Source organism: Nicotiana tomentosiformis, chromosome 11 (genome assembly GCF_000390325.3).
Source record: "Nicotiana tomentosiformis chromosome 11, ASM39032v3, whole genome shotgun sequence".
Lineage (NCBI taxonomy): Eukaryota > Viridiplantae > Streptophyta > Magnoliopsida > Solanales > Solanaceae > Nicotiana > Nicotiana tomentosiformis.
This window is the reverse complement of record NC_090822.1, coordinates 117,220,529-117,238,446: the sequence shown is the minus strand read 5'-3', so window position 1 is coordinate 117,238,446 and position 17,918 is coordinate 117,220,529. Positions and strand designations below refer to the sequence as shown.

Here is a 17,918-nt window from a genome sequence, read left to right as displayed (position 1 = left end):
AGCCTTACTGGCCCAACGGGCCAGCTTAATCAGTCCACCTCGATAAAGTCGGGGGCTATACAAACACATAAAATGATCGATGGTAAATGGACACCCCTCGGTCTTGCTCGCGAAGAAGCGGAGGAGGATTACTATCCTCTAGAACGAAGAATGAATCTGACCGAGGGTCACCTCGTACCTCTTACATAAGGTGATGATGACCGGATCTAAGGTGCCCAACGTGAAGGGGTAAGTATAAACACTTAAAAAACCCTCCACATGGGTAGTAATCGCTTCCTCGGGCGTAGGGATCACTACGTGCTTATCAACCCAGTTACAGTCTTCCTTGACCTTGGCAAGGACACTGTCGGTGATCGAGCATATATATCTCGAGACCAGCTCACACCGGCCCGGTACCGAGGAGGTTTTCTCGACCTTAAAATCAACTCCAGTTGGGCACCCCGTAGGGACAAACATTTGCAGAGGAGGTTCCGGTGTCGGTTCCTCGGCAGCGGCAAACGGAATATTTTTCTCAACAACCGGTCGCGAAGTAGAGGGAGTTTCTTTTTGGGGAACAAATTTTGAAGTCTTTTCCATTGCTTTTAAATAGTAAAAAAGTGGAAAAAGGAGGATGATAATGAAATAGAAGGTATGGTTGGCAGATGAGCAACTTTTACGGAAGTTTTCAGAAAACTAGAAGGGAAGAAGTTTGAATGTAAGCTAGAAAACCAGAAAGTGAGAGTGATGAAGTTTCTTAAAGCACAAGAATAAAGAGTTTGAATGTATAGTTCAAATGAATAATTGAGAGGGTATTTATAGTTTTCCAAACGACGGTTCACATCTTGGAGTGGCCGATCGTTAACTAACACACATTTAATACCTAGAAGACTGGGCCGATGGGAAGTTTTAACTGTTTTTATCGCTTACGTCATGATTTTGCTGTTTACGTCATGATTTATCGAAGAAGAAATCGGGAGCTCACATCATTTCTAGTCATTTACTCTCCGAAAAATAATGAGACTATCTGTATACGGGTAAAATCGAATTCAGGATTTGACCGAGCATCCAACACGACAATTTGGGATCGAGAGATGGTGATAAAATCCCGAAGATCGGTTCCTGCCTTACCGAATTAGCCATCAGAACCACCAACTTGCCTTTGAGTTTATCGAGGTCACAACCAGTCCCGGTCATAACAGTTTCAAAGAATATATTGCCAGCTTATCCGGCAGGAGTCCGAAATTCTCGTAACTAACAGGGCATTACGGCGAAAATCACGAAACATACCAAAAAAGGGACCAACGATCAACAAATCAAAGACCTTTTTACCTTTTATGAAATAATAATAGAATAATACCTTAAAAAGTAAGTTCCCCTAATATACAAATGGGGTGCTCACAATTCACGGAAGACATTGTAACATACACTTATAAGCAATATATTACTGTTATCCTCTAGATTCTTATTCTTTGTTATCTTGACGTCAATCAAAGTATATTCAACTCAAGGGTGGTGAGCTTTCCTAGGCCGAAATTACCCAATCCGTGTGGTTTGCAGTTAATTTACCGTTATTTATTTCAATTGCAATCTAATATATCGTTCAGTATCAAGTTTATCCGCATATCCTTTAAACCACTAACAAATTCAATTGTTATCCGATTTCGAAGGTAAACAAGGATTAATACCAAACAGTCAATAAAATATAATACTAAAATAACTAATCTGAATATAATTATTCTTAATATAACTAATCCATCATAATTTATCTTCAACTACCAAACGGCCCCTTAGAGATAGATTAATCCTTGATATTAGACTACTCCTTGTTTGGCCACTCAAATTATACTACTCCAAGCTCTAAAATCTAGATGTCCATTCCTAAGCATCGATTAAGTGGGCGAGTTTTAACATTCTTATACGATTTTAAATAACCCTCAAAGATGTAGCTACTTTTTGAGATTAAGTTAAGCTTAAGATCTTATTTTCAACTTACTTCATAGGTTTTTCTTGTCAAAGAAAATTCAAATTTTTACGTTCAGATTAAGGTTTGGACATATTGTATAAAAAGAGTTTACAGATACAAATGTTATTGTTATTTCTAAGATGTTTTTTTATAGTTACCTACTTCCACAAAAAAAACTATAACCAAAAAAACTTTTTTAAAACCCCTTTTGAAATCCTGTTCAAACAAATATTATCTAATGCATGCTTTTTCCCAGCCCATGTGAGGAGCTATATCCCCAGAAGAGACTGACTCATATAACCAACCATTTTTTGCACTAAAATACAGAAAACACCATCTTTGCCAGTCAATATACACCCTCTACACTCTACTCTCCATGTCCTCATAATATTATGATATTCAAATTATACAATATCAGTTTATACTTTACGCCACTTTCCTTATATATAGTGCTTATTAGTGAGTTCAGTTTCTTTCCCTTTCTGCAATTTCCTTTTTTTCCTATGTTGTTTAATTCCGCCGGCCTTAAAGGTAATAGTATCTTTCTTTACTCCTTACAGCCGCAGTAAATTTCCAGACAGGCGCAGCTTTTTTCTTAGCGTGTGTTTCAGGCAAATATATATTAATGTTCCAAAAAAGGGGGTCTTTTTTCCTTTAAGGTATCATGAGTGGTTTTTTTCAGGATCTGAGTTTCAGAGGAAAAACTTTAAATGGGGTGTCTTTAAATTTTTTTCTTGATTTTGTGGAATTAGTAGGAACAAATTGCATTGGTTTTTCAATCTGAAATTTTTGTCAATTTTCAGTGTCACTTGCTTAGTTTTAGATTGAAAAGGTACTGGCTTTTTAGCCTCTTTTCGCTCATTAGTGAAAATCTATAAAAGGGTTGTTTGAAAGATTGTAGTTTGTTGATTTGGATGCGAGTTTTCCTCGAAAAAATGGCATCATTTTGTGGTTTAGGTATTAGTTTGAGTTTTGTTTTTGGATGTATTCTCATGGGGAGTCTTTAAAGATTTTCTTGATTTTGTGGAATTAGTAGCAAAATTTGAAGTTTTTTGTCAATTGTCAGTGTCACTTGCTTAGTATTAGGTTGGAAAGGTACTGGCTTTTCAGCTTCTTTTTGCTCACTAAGGAAAATCCAGAAAAGGGTTGTTTTCAAGATTGTAGCTTTTTGATTTGGATGTGAGATTTCCTCTAAAAAGATGGCATCTTTTAGTGGTTTAGGAATTGGTTTGAGTTTTGTTTTTGGATGTATACTCATGGGACTAGTAGCAGAGTTGTATTACTTGTTATGGGTAAAGAAAAGAATCCCAAAGAGTGAATCAGAGGATGAATACAGCAGCAGCAGCAGTTATGGGACTGAACTTTTTCATCTTTTATGTTGGAAGAAGCCTAATTCAGTAAATGTAAGCAGTCAAGAACTAAACAGCACATTGAGAAATCCAGAAATGAATGGTCAAGATCAAGATTTGGAGTTAGGCAATAGCAAAGATTTGCTACTAAAAGGGTATGGTGAAGATAGTGTGGAGTCAGAATTAATGAGGTTACACAATCTTTGTGGACCTCCAAGATTTTTATTCACAATTAAAGAGGAAACAAAAGAAGATTTGGAATCTGAAGATGGTAAATCAAGAGGTGATAGAAGTAGAACTTGTTCAAGAACTAGAAGTTTAAGTGACTTAATTCTTACTCCTTTGTCTTCACCTCCTATTAAAGGTCACAATCTTGATTCTTACAATTGCCAAGGATTCAATCCTCTCTTTGAATCTTCAACAGAATCTGAACTAAACAGATTAAGATCTTCTCCCCCTCCAAAATTTAAGTTCCTAAGAGATGCTGAGGAGAAACTTATAAGAAGATTGATTGAAGAAGCTGAGAAAAGGGGTCTTAAAAATGAGGTTTCTTTTCAAGATTCTGCAATTAATAAACCATTTGCTAATGAGGAGAAAGGGTCATTTATTTCTTTTCTTGGTAAGAGCAAATTGAGGGAGCCACTTCAGCAATTACAAGTTCACAATTCTACTTCTGTAAAGGTAATTCCATTGGCTTCTTCACCTTCAACTTACAAGCCAGTTGATAATGAATCTGTTATGGTTTAAATCCCTTTCAAATTTAGATGAAGAGGTTTAAATTTCTTTATTTTTTTCACCTCTTTCCATCTATTAACCAAACGTACAGCAATTACCTCCCCTCTTGTATTAATTTTAGTTTTCAGATAGAAAATAGAGATTTGATTGTAAGTTCTCTGGATTCTTAATCTGTTTTTAATATTTCAGTAGTCATTTGATGGTTTTTGCTTAGCTGAAAGGAAAAGACTCTCTTTTTACTCAACAATAGTATCTCTGAGATTTGCTGAGAATTGTTTTTTTAAGATAATAACAATAGTGTACGAATCATTTTTTTTTTACATCGATTATTTCACTGGATATCATTGGTCGTAATATTTTGAATGATTTTGTCATGGCTAATGGTACATATATCCAGCAAATCAAAAGTTTTTTTAAAAAAATTTTTATCCGTAGTAACTGGTGCACATGCACTCTAATTATGCCACATTATGATGTTCCAATTATTTGCCTTTGTTATGTTATTGATATATTTCAGGGGTATAGTTGATTTTGCTAGATCTAATTTTTTTTTTTTTGATACTATAATATTAGCCATGTTTTTTTAAAAGATATTGTATCATATTATGTTGCATAGAGAACACCTTAACACACTACATTTGTGCATATTTGACAGTTCTACACTTTGCAGTTTTATTGGTAAATATTACTTACTACTTTAGAGTAACTATTTATCCAAAAGAAGGTAAAATAATTTGGACAGAACAAATGGCTTGCATTTCATTCTCAATTGATTCCTTATAGAAGGAAGCTCACTTTCTTTTCAGAGAACACTTGCACCATTTAAAAGAGGAATTTTCTCTTGTTTATTAAAAGTGTATTTAAGGAAAACGAAGTATGCATCTAAGAGGTTCGTCTAGCGTTCAATAAAATGGGTGAAAACTATAAAAGATCAAAGTTCAAATCCTAGTAGAGCGAAAAAACATTAGGCAATTTTTCTTTCATTTGCCTAAATCTTGGTAGGTAGAATTATTTCGTACTCGTGCAGCCATGCTAATGAGAGGTAATATCCAGTAAAATAGTGAAGGTATAGACAAGCCGGTTCGGGTATCACCCTTATAAAAATGAAAGCAAAAGGAAATATATGGTGACTATTGAAAAGAGGCGCATGTGGGAAGCATAGGTAAATTTTACATTGGGTTTGCCCTAAGAATCAGTCATGTTCAAACCACAGAAAAAAGAGAGTCCTGAAGTTGAAAACCATTGATGTTCTGTGATCTGTCACTGGTTTTGTTGAACTTTTGCCAAAAAACAAGAAATGTCATTGTCCTCACGAGATTTGGCCAAAAAAGTGGTCAGGTCTTGAAAACAAAGTTCAATGTCAAAATTTGTACTTATTATCTCTTTGCAGATGGAAAAGAACAAGAATTGAGGCTCAGTTCTGATCCTATTTCTTGAATGAATGGCCAAAATTCAAGAGTAGTTGTGCATCATTTTAGTTTAGGGTATATGATTTTTATTTTGAGACTAGGACTTGAATTAACAGAAGTGGTCCATTGGTGGTTGGCTAAATTTTTAATAACTCTTGCCGTATTAGAATAGCAATTAAAATTGGGACCACATTCCAAACCCTTTTTGGCCCTTTCACAAGCTGCAATTTTGCTTCATTCAAATTTTGAATTCCTAATGTGTAGTGCCAAAAGGCTAGACAATGACACGGTTTTATCTGTTGGGATTATGACAAAAGCTTTGCTATTTTATTTCTATCACTAAATTCAATGAGCAGGATTCGTCCTTAAACTAGTATTAGAAGAGACCTGCCATAATTCTTAAGCAGATGATACCAAGCAACACAACACATTTTCTGTTACCGAGAAATTCTCGTAGGCCAGTTGGAGCATTATTCAAAATTCGGTGGATGATGAGTTTATATTCTATCTTTTTTCTTACTTAAATATCTGACTTTAACTTTTATTCACAGCATAATTCAAACTCGTAATATGACAGCCCTAGGCAAATTACACATGGGCAAAACACCTAGATATACTAATGTATATAAGGCAACAAGCCTTATAGCTTATTTGGCCAAGTTTCTAAAATTGTTTATTTTGAGAAGTGTTTTTCTCAAAAAAGTATTTTTGGTGAGAAGCATTTTGTATTTGGCTAATTAATTTGAAAAATACTTTTGAGCAGTAATTAGTGTTTGGTCAAACTTTTGAAAACTAAAAACTGCTTCTAAGTGTATTTTTCTCAAAAGCGCTTCTCAGAAAAGTGCTTTTGGAGAGAAGCTATTTTTTTCTGCTTCTCCAAAACTACTTCTATTTCTCCTCAAAAGCACTTTTTTTCCTTCTAAAAGCTTGGCCAAACACCTCAATTTTTGAAAAAAGAAGCACTTTTGGCCCCCAAAAAAACTTGGCTAAACAGCTCTAGGCCCAAAACGGACAATATTACTAGTGACTTTTACGGTTACACATGATACCAAAGCTGGTTCACATGAGTTTAGATGAATTATATAATGCGACAAGCTTTAGACTTTAATGACTATATCACTAGTCACTAGGCTGTTACACGTAACTTGCACCTAACCTACGCAGTGACGGACCCAGGATTTTGTGCAAGCGAGTTCAATCTTAGAAATATATAAATTTAGTGGTAAAATAGTAGTTGTCAAGTGGGTTCAAATAAAATATTTATGCAAAATTTACACAGCTTTAATCCTAATTTATACATATACACAATATTATTTTTTTGTGAAGCGGTTCAGTTGAACCCGCTAGCCACCACTTGGGTCCGCCACCGAACCTACGTGTTATATGTTAGCACTCTTACAACCAAAGCCTTTAGAGAAACCATACAATGTGGTCTTTGAAAATGATATTTACCAACTCGAGTTTATTCTTCTTGTTGTGGGGATTGTACTTTTATATGAAGTTGTTTTAATCTTGCAAGGCAATGTTAGTGAGCTTTGCTTCAAAATTAGGCAATAGCTGCATTTAGGTATTTGGAGTTGGAAAGGCACAAAAATTCAAACAGTTTATGTGCACGAATACTCATATTAAATCATAGTAGGAAAATTCAGCAGCTTAGGATTCTGTTGGCTAGTTGTACAATTTTGTTCCCACACAATTATAAGCATAGCTGCTGAAATTGAGGATGTGGTACAGATTCCAGGGAGCCCACAGCCAACACTGAACATGAAATAAAGATGAAAAACCCAAGTTGTGCATAATTCATTGCAAGAAATTGGGACCAAGTAACATGACAAACTGGAATTCTTGGATTGGCTAAAACATTGGCAATGAAATAAAGATGAAGACAAATGTCCAAGAATCTGAATGTTGCTCACGAATATATATTATAAAGCTAAAAGAGCCTTGAGAATAGAGGAATCAATCAGGAAGTGACCTTTTTCTCTGTTCAGCACAGTAAAGTTCGGAAGCGGAGCCTTGGAGCAATACTAAAGTTGTCTCCGTGTAATCTATAAGTCATAGATTTGAGTTGTGGAATCAGCCAATGATAGTTGGATTAGCGTAAGCTATCTACATCATACGCTTTTGGGATGCGCCCCTTCCCTGAACTTTATGTGAACTTGGAATTCAGCACCGGACTGCCTTGTATATCCAACACAGTAAAGTCTCTTATCATCATTGGTGCATTTTATATTTCAAGTCAATGAGTATGGAGTACTACTCCGTCTATTATAATTGTGAGACATAGATGTTAACATAACATAAGTAGAATTTTCATAAAGTAGAGATGTCAAACGGGGCAAATTGAGTCCTATTAGGCGGGGCAAATCGATAAATAGGTCATGACTCAACCTTCACAAAGTTTGTTTGGGTCAAGTTATATTAAAATAGATAAAATAATGGGTCATAACCAATCTATCCCACATGGCTATCTCTTCTCTCTCTTTTCTCGCTTTTTGAGAAAACATATGTGAATGTTTTTCACAGATTTTAAATAGGGATATCCAAACCGAATCGTAAAATCGTACAAAATTAAAAAGTCAGATCAAATCAATTAAAAAATTCGATTAGGTTTAGCTTGATTTGGTTTGGTATTGAGTAAAAAAATTCGATCCAAACCGACATATAATAATTTTTATATATACTTTTAAGACTTTATATTGAATTTTTCTTTTAAAAGATATCTAGAAATATTTGGGATCCTCTCATAGGATGTAATATTTAATAGAACTATAAAGTGCATTTATTTTTATTTATTTTAAATAATAGTTGTATCGCCTTACTTATCAAGTGTTATTGAAATGCGTCAATCATCTCTTTGTTCTTCCATATTCATATGTCAAGTTTCTTATATCTCTTTCAAATTTGAAGTGGTATTTTGATAATTTAAAATTAAATAGAACATATCATTATTTAGGTATTATATTGATTTTTATGTTTAATTATTAAATTCGGTTAACCTTGAAAGCGTACATCAACAAAAAATTATTGTTAGACAACTAAGAAAATAACTATCATAGTTACTAAAAATAATTTTCACAAGAATATTTTAATAGATTATATGTTTGTCAATTTTTTAAATTTTTAGAAATATATATTCACTTATCAAAATTTTATCTATAACTTTCACAAAGTAAGATTAAAATAATATTCATGTAACAAAAAAAATCCGACAAAATCGAACCAATCCAAACCAATATAGTTGGTTTGGTTTGGTTTTGATAAAATCCAATCCAACCCGGTTTATATACACCACTAATTTTAAGTTCTTTCAAATTTATATAACTCCCAATCTAGCATTTGACTCGCATCCCTTATACTATTTATGCATGTTCTGACCCAATAGATTGATGGAACATTTCGAGTTCAACCCGCGGAGTCGAGCAAATAAACGAATCATAATTCATAACCCAACTTGTTTAAATTTGAGCAAATTTGACGGATTACTAAAAAATGGATTGATTTTGTTACCTCCAATTTATAATTTTCAAATTTTTGTCCATATTTGTATATAAGTCGAGGCAAAGATAATGAGTTGTCCACATGTAGCTACTGTCTATAAGCTATTATCCCGTTTCACCAAGCTTTTTTTTTGGGCCAAAAATATTTTTTTTTGTCAAAAAGTATTTTTTTTGTTTTGTCAAAAGTACTTTTGGCCAAAACTATGTCTGCCACTGTCTTCATCACGGTAGAGAAATGAAGGAACAGTTGCACTTATTTTTTTTAAAATAATTATTATATTTCAGCCAACTTCGACGAATTCCACAAACTATTTGTCACCTCCAGACAGCCAGCCAGTCGTTGCATTTGTTAATATAATATTATATTTCCGTTTCAATTTATGTAAACTCATTAGACTGGATACGGAGTTTAAAAAAAGAGAGAAGACTTTTTAACTTGTGGTGTAGAATGAAGCACATATATTTTGTGTGGCTATAAATCATTGCATAAAGATAAATTGTTTTCAAATAAGGAAAGAGACCATTCTTTTTTGCACGAACTAAAAAGGAAATAGATTCACGAAATTCTTGATTCTTTTTTCAAAGGTGAAGAGAATTGTAGGAAAAAGGAGGGTAGGACTCAATACAAATTAATGCTTGCCAGTTGGAAGTGGGTTAGAATTTGAATAAGTCTAGCCTTACTTATGCGAAAATAAGAATTTACAGCTTGCTTTGAATTGAAGAGTGGCGTTAAATTTCTTGCTACTTTTGACAAAACTTGGCTTAAAAGTATAGAAATATGTTTGCGTGCTATAAGGGGAATTTATAGTGACTAGGTTATTGCTATTAACATAAAATAAAAAAATAAAAAAAACAATGGGACAGCAAAGGAACTACCACTCTTTTTTCCTTTTTTGCAAACATTCACCTCTACAAGTCTCCATCACATGATTTATGGTTTATCTAATTCAAGTGTAAACAAATGGGATTGCTTGTAAATGGATGTAATAATTGAAGTTGTGGAATATTTGTGCCAAAACTAGAAGAATCCTTTCCCCACGCCCCCTCAAATGAATATATATACTGTATTAAAGATAAAAAGGTAAGACATCAACTTTGACGACATTTAGCTTCCAAAAGATTCATCAGCCGAAAAGAGTTCTAATTGCATCACTCGTGCAAATTGGAAAGATGATATTTTTCTAAGAAACATTTAAAAGAAAATATTATGGTTTATTATAAGGTATGAGACTTTTTTTTTAATTGAAGCCAGTTTCACCTCAAGCTATATTGACCTATAGGTGCTGGAAGGTTTATGCGGGGGCGTTCAACTACAGAAGGCATTCACCTTGTTAGGAGGTTGATGGAGCAGTATAAGGAGAAGAAGCGGGATTTACATAGTGTTCATCGACTCAGAGAAGGCTTATGATAGGGTGCCAAGGGAGGTGTTGTGGAGATGTTTGGAGGTAAGTGGTGTTCCTGTTGCATACATTAGGGCTATTCATGTACGGTGGAGCTAAGACTCGGATGAGAACAGTGGGAGGGGCCTCCGAACACTTTCCGGTTGTGATGAGATTGCATCAGGGGTTAGCCCTTAGCCGATTTCTATTTGCCCTGGCAATCAACGCTCTGACGCGTCACATTCAAGGGAAAATTCCGTGGTGCATGTTATTTACAGATGACATTATCCTGATTGACGAGACGCGAGGTGGTGTTAACGAAAGGTTAAAGGTTTGGAGGCACACCCTGGAGTCTAAAGGTTTCAAGTTGAGCAGGACCAAAATAGAATACTTGGAGTGCAAGTTCAGTAGCGCGACTCAGGTTATGGACGAAGACGTGCGGCTTGATTCACAAGTCATTCCTAGGAGAGAAAGTTTCAAGTACAAGAAACAGAGTGTGAAATCAACTTCTTTTCAAGATAAGCCGAGTGGAAAGTTGACTCTAAAAGAAGTGCAAGAAAAGGAGTATCCATTTCTAGATTCTGATGTGCCTACAAATTTTGAAGAACTTTTCGAGTTAAAGCTCATTGAGCTTTTGGAGATGAAATAGCCAAATGAAGATGGGAAAATTGATGACCCAAATTACTACAGATATCATCGACTTGTGAGTCATCCTCTTGAGAAGTGCTTTGTCTTTAAGGAAAAGGTTATGGACTTGGCTCGTGAAAAGAATTTCGTGCTTAAAGATGAGAAGGCAAGTGCGAACCAAGTCTTTATAACCTTTGGCTCATTCAGTCTAGATGAGCTATGCATTTGAAAAGAAATCAAAGATGAAGAATTATTGGAGAATAACAAAGTCGAAGTAGATCAACCTAATGATGAAGGTTGGACGTTGGTGACTCGTCGTAGGCGCCACAAAAAGAGCCCACGAAAAGGATCAATAGAATAACCAACAAGGAAAATGATGGTAAAAAGACCAAAGAAACGAAATCCAGTTAAGCATTTGAATAAGGCAAAAGCGGAAGTGCGCCACCCTAAAAAACACGACATCCAGTGTCCTTGGAGGAGTTCTTGCCAAGTTGGTTCTGCACGAAGATTTCCCATGATGGTAGTGAGGCCTTTTGTTGCCATGTTGGCAAAGGGGAAGAAAAGAGTGATGACCTACCATTGGCACTATCTTCGGAAAAGCTCATCGAGTCCATTCCTCAAGAAGTTAATATTTGTGAGGAAAAAGTCACGTTCATGAATGACGATCTTCTACTAGGTGACATTTCTCATGACCGCCCATTGTACTTGGTTGGCTATATGCGCGATGAAAGGGTAAATCAAATTTTGGTTGATAGAGGATCCTTAGTAAACATCTTTCCAATTCACACTGTGAAAGAACTTGATATTCCCATGAACGAACTCTCGAAAAGTCGTATGATGATTTAAGGATTCAACCAAGGGGGGAAAAGAGCCATAGGTGCTATCAAGTTGGGAATCACCATTGAAGATATGCAATCAAGTGCATGGTTGCATATGATTGATGCAAAGACTTTATACAACGTCTTGCTTTTAAGGCCTTGGATACATGAGAATAAAGTGGTTTCATCTACCTACCCTCAATGTTTGAAGTATTGTGAGGGTGAAGTCGAGAACAAGATAGTTGCTGATGACAAGTCATTCACTGAGGCTGAGTCACACTTCGCCGATGCAAAGTTCTACTTGAAGAATCGTATTGTGAATGAGTTAAAAGTTGATGATATCATGAAGGGCAAGAATGATGAGTCCACGACTGAAAGAGCTGAGGTGATTTCCGACAAAACCAAAGTTGTTGTTGAGGAGGTATACCCTAACTCAAATAAATCTCATAGAGGGAACGCCATGCCTTATGGCAAGAAAGTAACTCTTGCGCTCCGCTATGTCCCTAAAAAGAAGAAGGAGGAAAGTGAATCATCCAATCTCCAAACCAATTTGCTAAGAGGGTTAACTCTTCCAATCAAAGGAATTGAGGCAGTAAAAAGGCCCTCAACGCTACTTGTAGGGTTTGTGACCCAAAATCATTCGCAGAATATGGCACTCCCTACGAAACGTACAGATAAAGGCTTTGATCCTAATGCTTACAAGCTATTTGCAAAAGCTGGATATAATTCCAATAATCCATCAAATTAGGGAAGCTCCCGTCAGAAGCTGCTACAAGGCAACCACGTGAAGGTATAGGGTAGAAGAAACCACTACCTGTTCGCATCTCTATAAGAAGGGCAAGCAATAATCATATCACTACGAAAGATGAACCTGCCACTTCCAATAAGCCTTCTGTCTTCGATCGACTTGGAAAATCAACTGTGACGACTTCCGTATTTGAGAGATTGGGTAAATTAAAGAAGAGAACAAGTTCCAGAGAAATTATCAAAGCATAAGAACACCCGCTTCACCCAAAATCCAGAAGATCTATAAGGATTTCAAAAGTTTGGTTCCTTCTAGAATGAGGCGACAAACAAAACTTGTTGTTTCATATGAAGAGGTAATGAAGGTGACGACATATACTATGGTCTACACCAAGAAACGTGATGAAGATGAAGAAAGTGTGGGCTCTTCATATCACGTTACTGTAGAAGACGAGCAATATGTTTCATCTCTAATGAAGGTTGACGAAAAATTGGAGGATATTTCTTGGTGTTACCACATATCTTTCAATGATGGGGATCCTCAAGAAGATGAAGATACGAAAGATACTCCCCTTGAACTTGAAGAAGGGGTGAAGACGACGGTTGATGCCTTAAAAGAAGTTAACCTTGGCACTGATGAAGAACCAATGGCTACTTACCTAAGTACTTTACTAGCAGTCGATGAATAAAACACTTATATCAAGTTACTCAAGGAGTTGATGGCTGTCTTTACTTGGAGTTACAAGGAGATGTCTGATTTGGATCCCAAAGTAGCAGTCCATCACCATGCAGTCAAGAATGGTACTCGTCCTGTTAAGCAAGCTCAAAGGCATTTTAGGCTAGACTTGGTTCCCCTGATTGAAACTGAAGTTAACAAACTCATCGAAGCTGGATTTCTTCATGAAGTTAAATACCCAACATGGGTCTCAAGTATTGTCCATGTAAGGAAGAAGAATGGCCAGATTCGAGTGTGTGTTGACTTCAGGGATCTCAATAATGCGTGTCCCAAAGATAAATTCTCGCTTCCTATTCCAGAGCTGATGATCGGTGCTAATACTGGTTATAAGGCAATGTCTTTCATGGACAGTTCATTGGGCTATAACCATATTTGCATGGCACCAAAAGATAAAGAGCTTACTGCATTCCGTACCCCAAAGGGTAATTATTGCTACAAGGTAATGTCTTTTGGCTTGAAGAACACTGGTGCTATATAGAAAAGGGCTATGCAGAATATTTTTGATGATCTTATCCACAATAATATCGAATGTTATGTTGACGACTTGGTGGTAAAATCAAGAAAGAAGAGCGACCACTTGAAAGACTTGAGAATGGTGTTTGAGTTGCTCCAGAGGTACCAACTTAGGATGAATCCATTGAAATGTGCCTTTGGAATTACTTCTGGAAAGTTCCCAACATCGAGGGATCGAAATTGATCAAGCCAAAGTGGATGCCATTTTGAAAATGCCCGAGCCTCGGGATATTCATGAATTGATAAAATCTGTAAAGAAAGCTAGTATACCTTAGGAGATTCATCTCAAACCTAGATGGGAGGTCCCAACCATTCAGCCGCCTTATGAAAAAAGGTGTTCCTTTAAAGTGGGACCATGCTATGTTTGGCGCTAGTCTTTCCAATCCAAAAGTTAAAGCACTACTTTCAAGCTCATGTCATTCGTCTTGTTTCTTGAGCAAATCCCACCAAGTTCGTAATGTCAAACCCTGTCCTTAGTGATCGACTAGCAAGGTGGTACCTCTAGTTTCAACAATTTGAAATTGTGTACATCCCTCAAAAGGCTATAAAAGGACAAGCATTAGCGGACTTCTTGGCAGATCACCCTATACTTGATGATTAGGAGCTAACTGACGAACTACCTGATGAAGACGCACTTGTCATTGAAGTTCAACCTCCATGGAAGATGTACTTTGATGGTGCTGCACATCGCGGAGGAGCTGGTGCTGGCGTAGTATTTGTCACTTCTCAAGGTGAGGTCTTGATCTACTCTTTTACGTTGGTGTAACTCTGCTCCAACAACGTTGTTGAGTATCAAGCATTAATACTTGTGCTTGAAATGGCTGTCGAAATGAAGCAGTTACAATTGCAAGTCTTTGATGACTCTCAGTTAGCGATCAACCAGCTTTTAAATAGTTACGAAGTCAAGAAACTTGAACTATGCAAATATCATGATTATGCTAAAAAATTAATGGGGTGGTTCGGTGATGTGACTATTCAACATGTACCTAGGAAAGAAAACAAGAAGGTTGATTCTTTAGCTGCCCTAGATTTATCGTTAACCCTGCCTGATCAAGCGCAAGTAACTATCTGCCAAAAAGGGTTGTACCACTGCCAAATGAGGGTGAAAGTGAAGAAAATGAACTCAAGCATCTTGTCGTTGTTTATGAAGCTAAAAGGAAGAATGGAGATAACCCATCATTGATTATTAAGCTACGGGATACTTCTAGATAATCCGAGGAGAAGGATTGAAATCCGCCGTCGTTCACCTCGTTTCCTTTACTACAAAAATGCTCTATACAAAAGATCATTTGAGGGAGTACTCTTGCAATGCTTAGGGGAAGATGAAGCACTCCAAGCTTTGGAAGAAGCACATTCTAGGGTATGTGGGTCATACCAATCTCGACCAAAGCTCCAATTTCATATTAAAATTATGGGATATTATTGTCCAACGATGGTAAAAGATTTCTTGGACTACGCTTGAAGATGCAAGACTTGCCAATTACACGCAAATTTTATTCATCAGCCTCCCGAAGTGTTGCACCTAACTCTTGCATCCTGGACATTTGACGCTTGGGATTGGATGTTGTTGGACCACTGTCAAAGTCCTCTGGTAGGCACCTATACATCTTGGTTGCAACTAACTACTTCTCAAAATGGGCTGAAGTTGTTTCTCTTAAGGAAGTAAAGAAGGAAAATGTTGCAAGTTTCATCCGAGTAAACATAATCTATCACTTTGGCATTCCTCGTTACATAATAACGGATAATGGCAAGTCATTCGATAATAGGTTGATGAACAAGATTTGTGATTTCTTTGGTTCAAGCAACGTAACTCTCCGATGTACAATGTTGCCGCCAATGGTCTAGCTCAGGCATTCAACAAAACTCTATGCAACTTGTTAAAGAAAGTTGTCTCCAAATCCAGACAAGATTGGCATGACCGTAAGAAGCTCTGTGGGCATATAGAAGAACTCACCGCACGCCAACACAAGCGACCCTTTATTCACTCCTCTATGGAGTCGAAGCCATTTTTTCATTCGAGCGTCAAATACCTTTATTATGATTAGATATTCAAGAAGGGATCACTGATGAAGAAAATGCTCGACTTCTATTAGCAGAGTTGGAGGCTCTTGATGAGAAGAGGTTGGAAGATCAAAAGAGTCTTGAGTGTTATCAGGCTCGATTATCTCGCGCCTTTAATATAAAAGAGTACACCCAAGATCCTTTCAAGTAGGAGATCAAGTCCTTGACATAAGAAAATCCATTATTACTTCCCATAAACTCGTAGGGAAGTTCACTTCAAAATGGGATGGGCCATATATCGTGCAAGAAGCTTATTCAAGTGGTTGCCTACAAGCTGGTTGATGCAGATGGCATGAGAATCGACTCTATCAATGGAAAATTCTTAAAGAAGTATTATCCTTGAAGTTGCAATGCCCTTAATGCAAGATCATAAACAGCATATTACTCCTGACCCGCAAGAGTGTAAACTATGTACGGCTCAACAAAAAAAAAGGGTCTACTAGGTTGAAAACTTCAAAAGAAGCAGCCTAGGCAAAAGTTAGGACATTAAAAAAAACTCACCAATTCTGAACTACGGTATGAATTGATCATATTCACCAAGGTACGTAGGCATCTTAGAGTTTCATTCTAAGTTCAGTCGCATGAGTTAAAAAAATATATATCTCCCCTAACCCCGTTCAAGTAAGGCATGACGGAATAAAATTTACTTGTTGGCACCTAAAAATGGGGCTTACATGTATCTTTTAACTTATCAAAAGGTTGATGACTCATGTGGGCAAGTCTATAGGCTCGATAGTAGATTATTATCTTTGAGGGGATGGTTATAGTCATCTTGAAGGAGGAGAAATCTTAAAGTTAAAATTTTAAGGTCGCCATTTTTCGAGTGGAAGTCTTCAAAAGACCGCCAAGTACAGAAGTCGAATCCGTAAAATCCATAACGTCTCCAATTAAAATGGTTCTTGATTTAATGGTACTTCTATGTCAAGGTATTACCTTTTTGGGCAAAAGCGCTTAAAGCTAAAAATCACAACGTGGATAAATGCGAAGGTAAAACATAAAGTATTACCTAGAACTATCCTGGAGGAATTCAATTTTAAATTTTGATATGTCTTGAATTTTGAATTCTAATTTCTGATAAATCAAACAGTTCTTAATTTCGACATTTCAACATCAAGATATCAATTTTTTGGTGAAGCTACGCAAATCCGAAATTATCAACGTGCCGGAATCTAAAGTTGATTTCAAAATATTGTCGGGGACGATTCTGAAGGTGTTTGACTGGAAATTTTGGTGAAGTCTAGTTTTTAAAAAATTAAACGGGTTCGTAATTTCGACATTTCTACACCAAGATATGAATTTTTTTGTGAGACTGCACAAATCTGAAATTGTCAACATGGTGGAATGTAAAGTTGGATTCAAAATATTATCTGGGGAAATTCTGAAGATGTTTGATTCCGAATTTTGGATATATTCTAGATTTTGAAGTCTAGTTTTTAAGAAAGTAAACAGTTTATAATTTCGACATTTCTACACCAAGATATGAATTTTTTAGTGAGATTGCGCAAATCTGAAATTGTCAACGTGGTGGAATATAAAGTTGGTTTCAAAATATTACCCGGGGCGATTCTGAAGGTGTTTGATTTTGAATTTTGGATATGTCTTAGATTTTAAAGTTTAGTTTGTAAGAAATCAAATGGCTTATATTTTTGACGTTCTCACTTTGAGATATATACTTATTACCACAAAGGTACAAAGGTGATGAACAATATTATCTTCAAAGGAAAGGGAGGATGTATATTCAAATACAAAGAACTTCGAGACATGAACGACGACGATATTTAAAAGAAAGCCAAGTTCTATTTGTGGATGTCAATACATCATGCTAAGCAAGTAAATATTGATATTGAACTGCAAAGGGAAAAAAAGAGATATCAATGAAAACGTGTGATATAAAATAAATAAAAAAGAGTTTTTATTTCTAAGAATATCTGCTAGTTAAATCAAATGCAAGAAAAAAATATACAAATAAAATACTCTATGTAGGCTAATCTAAACATAACTTGTAATTGACTAAATCTTTAATGGAGGCCTCTAAATGTTATTTCTTCATCTCCACATCGTCCAAGTCATCAGCAGTCTCCAAGGAAAAATTAGAACATCTACGA

At 36.1% G+C, this 17,918-nt stretch overlaps 2 protein-coding genes across 2 annotated transcripts; both read left to right on the top strand.

The window, feature by feature from the left end:
• The first annotated feature begins 2,143 nt into the window (after window positions 1-2,143).
• LOC104112207 (uncharacterized) lies at window positions 2,144-4,221 on the top strand. The gene is made up of 2 exons (XM_070188153.1): window positions 2,144-2,744; window positions 3,009-4,221. Exon 2 carries the CDS (start codon window positions 3,142-3,144, stop codon window positions 4,036-4,038), a length of 897 nt encoding a protein of 298 aa, XP_070044254.1. The 5' UTR covers window positions 2,144-2,744; window positions 3,009-3,141; the 3' UTR covers window positions 4,039-4,221.
• A 6,196-nt stretch (window positions 4,222-10,417) lies between these two features.
• Window positions 10,418-10,963, top strand: LOC138902068 (uncharacterized). Its single transcript, XM_070189878.1, has one exon. It carries the CDS (start codon window positions 10,418-10,420, stop codon window positions 10,961-10,963), a length of 546 nt encoding a protein of 181 aa, XP_070045979.1.
• The last annotated feature ends 6,955 nt before the right edge of the window (window positions 10,964-17,918 follow it).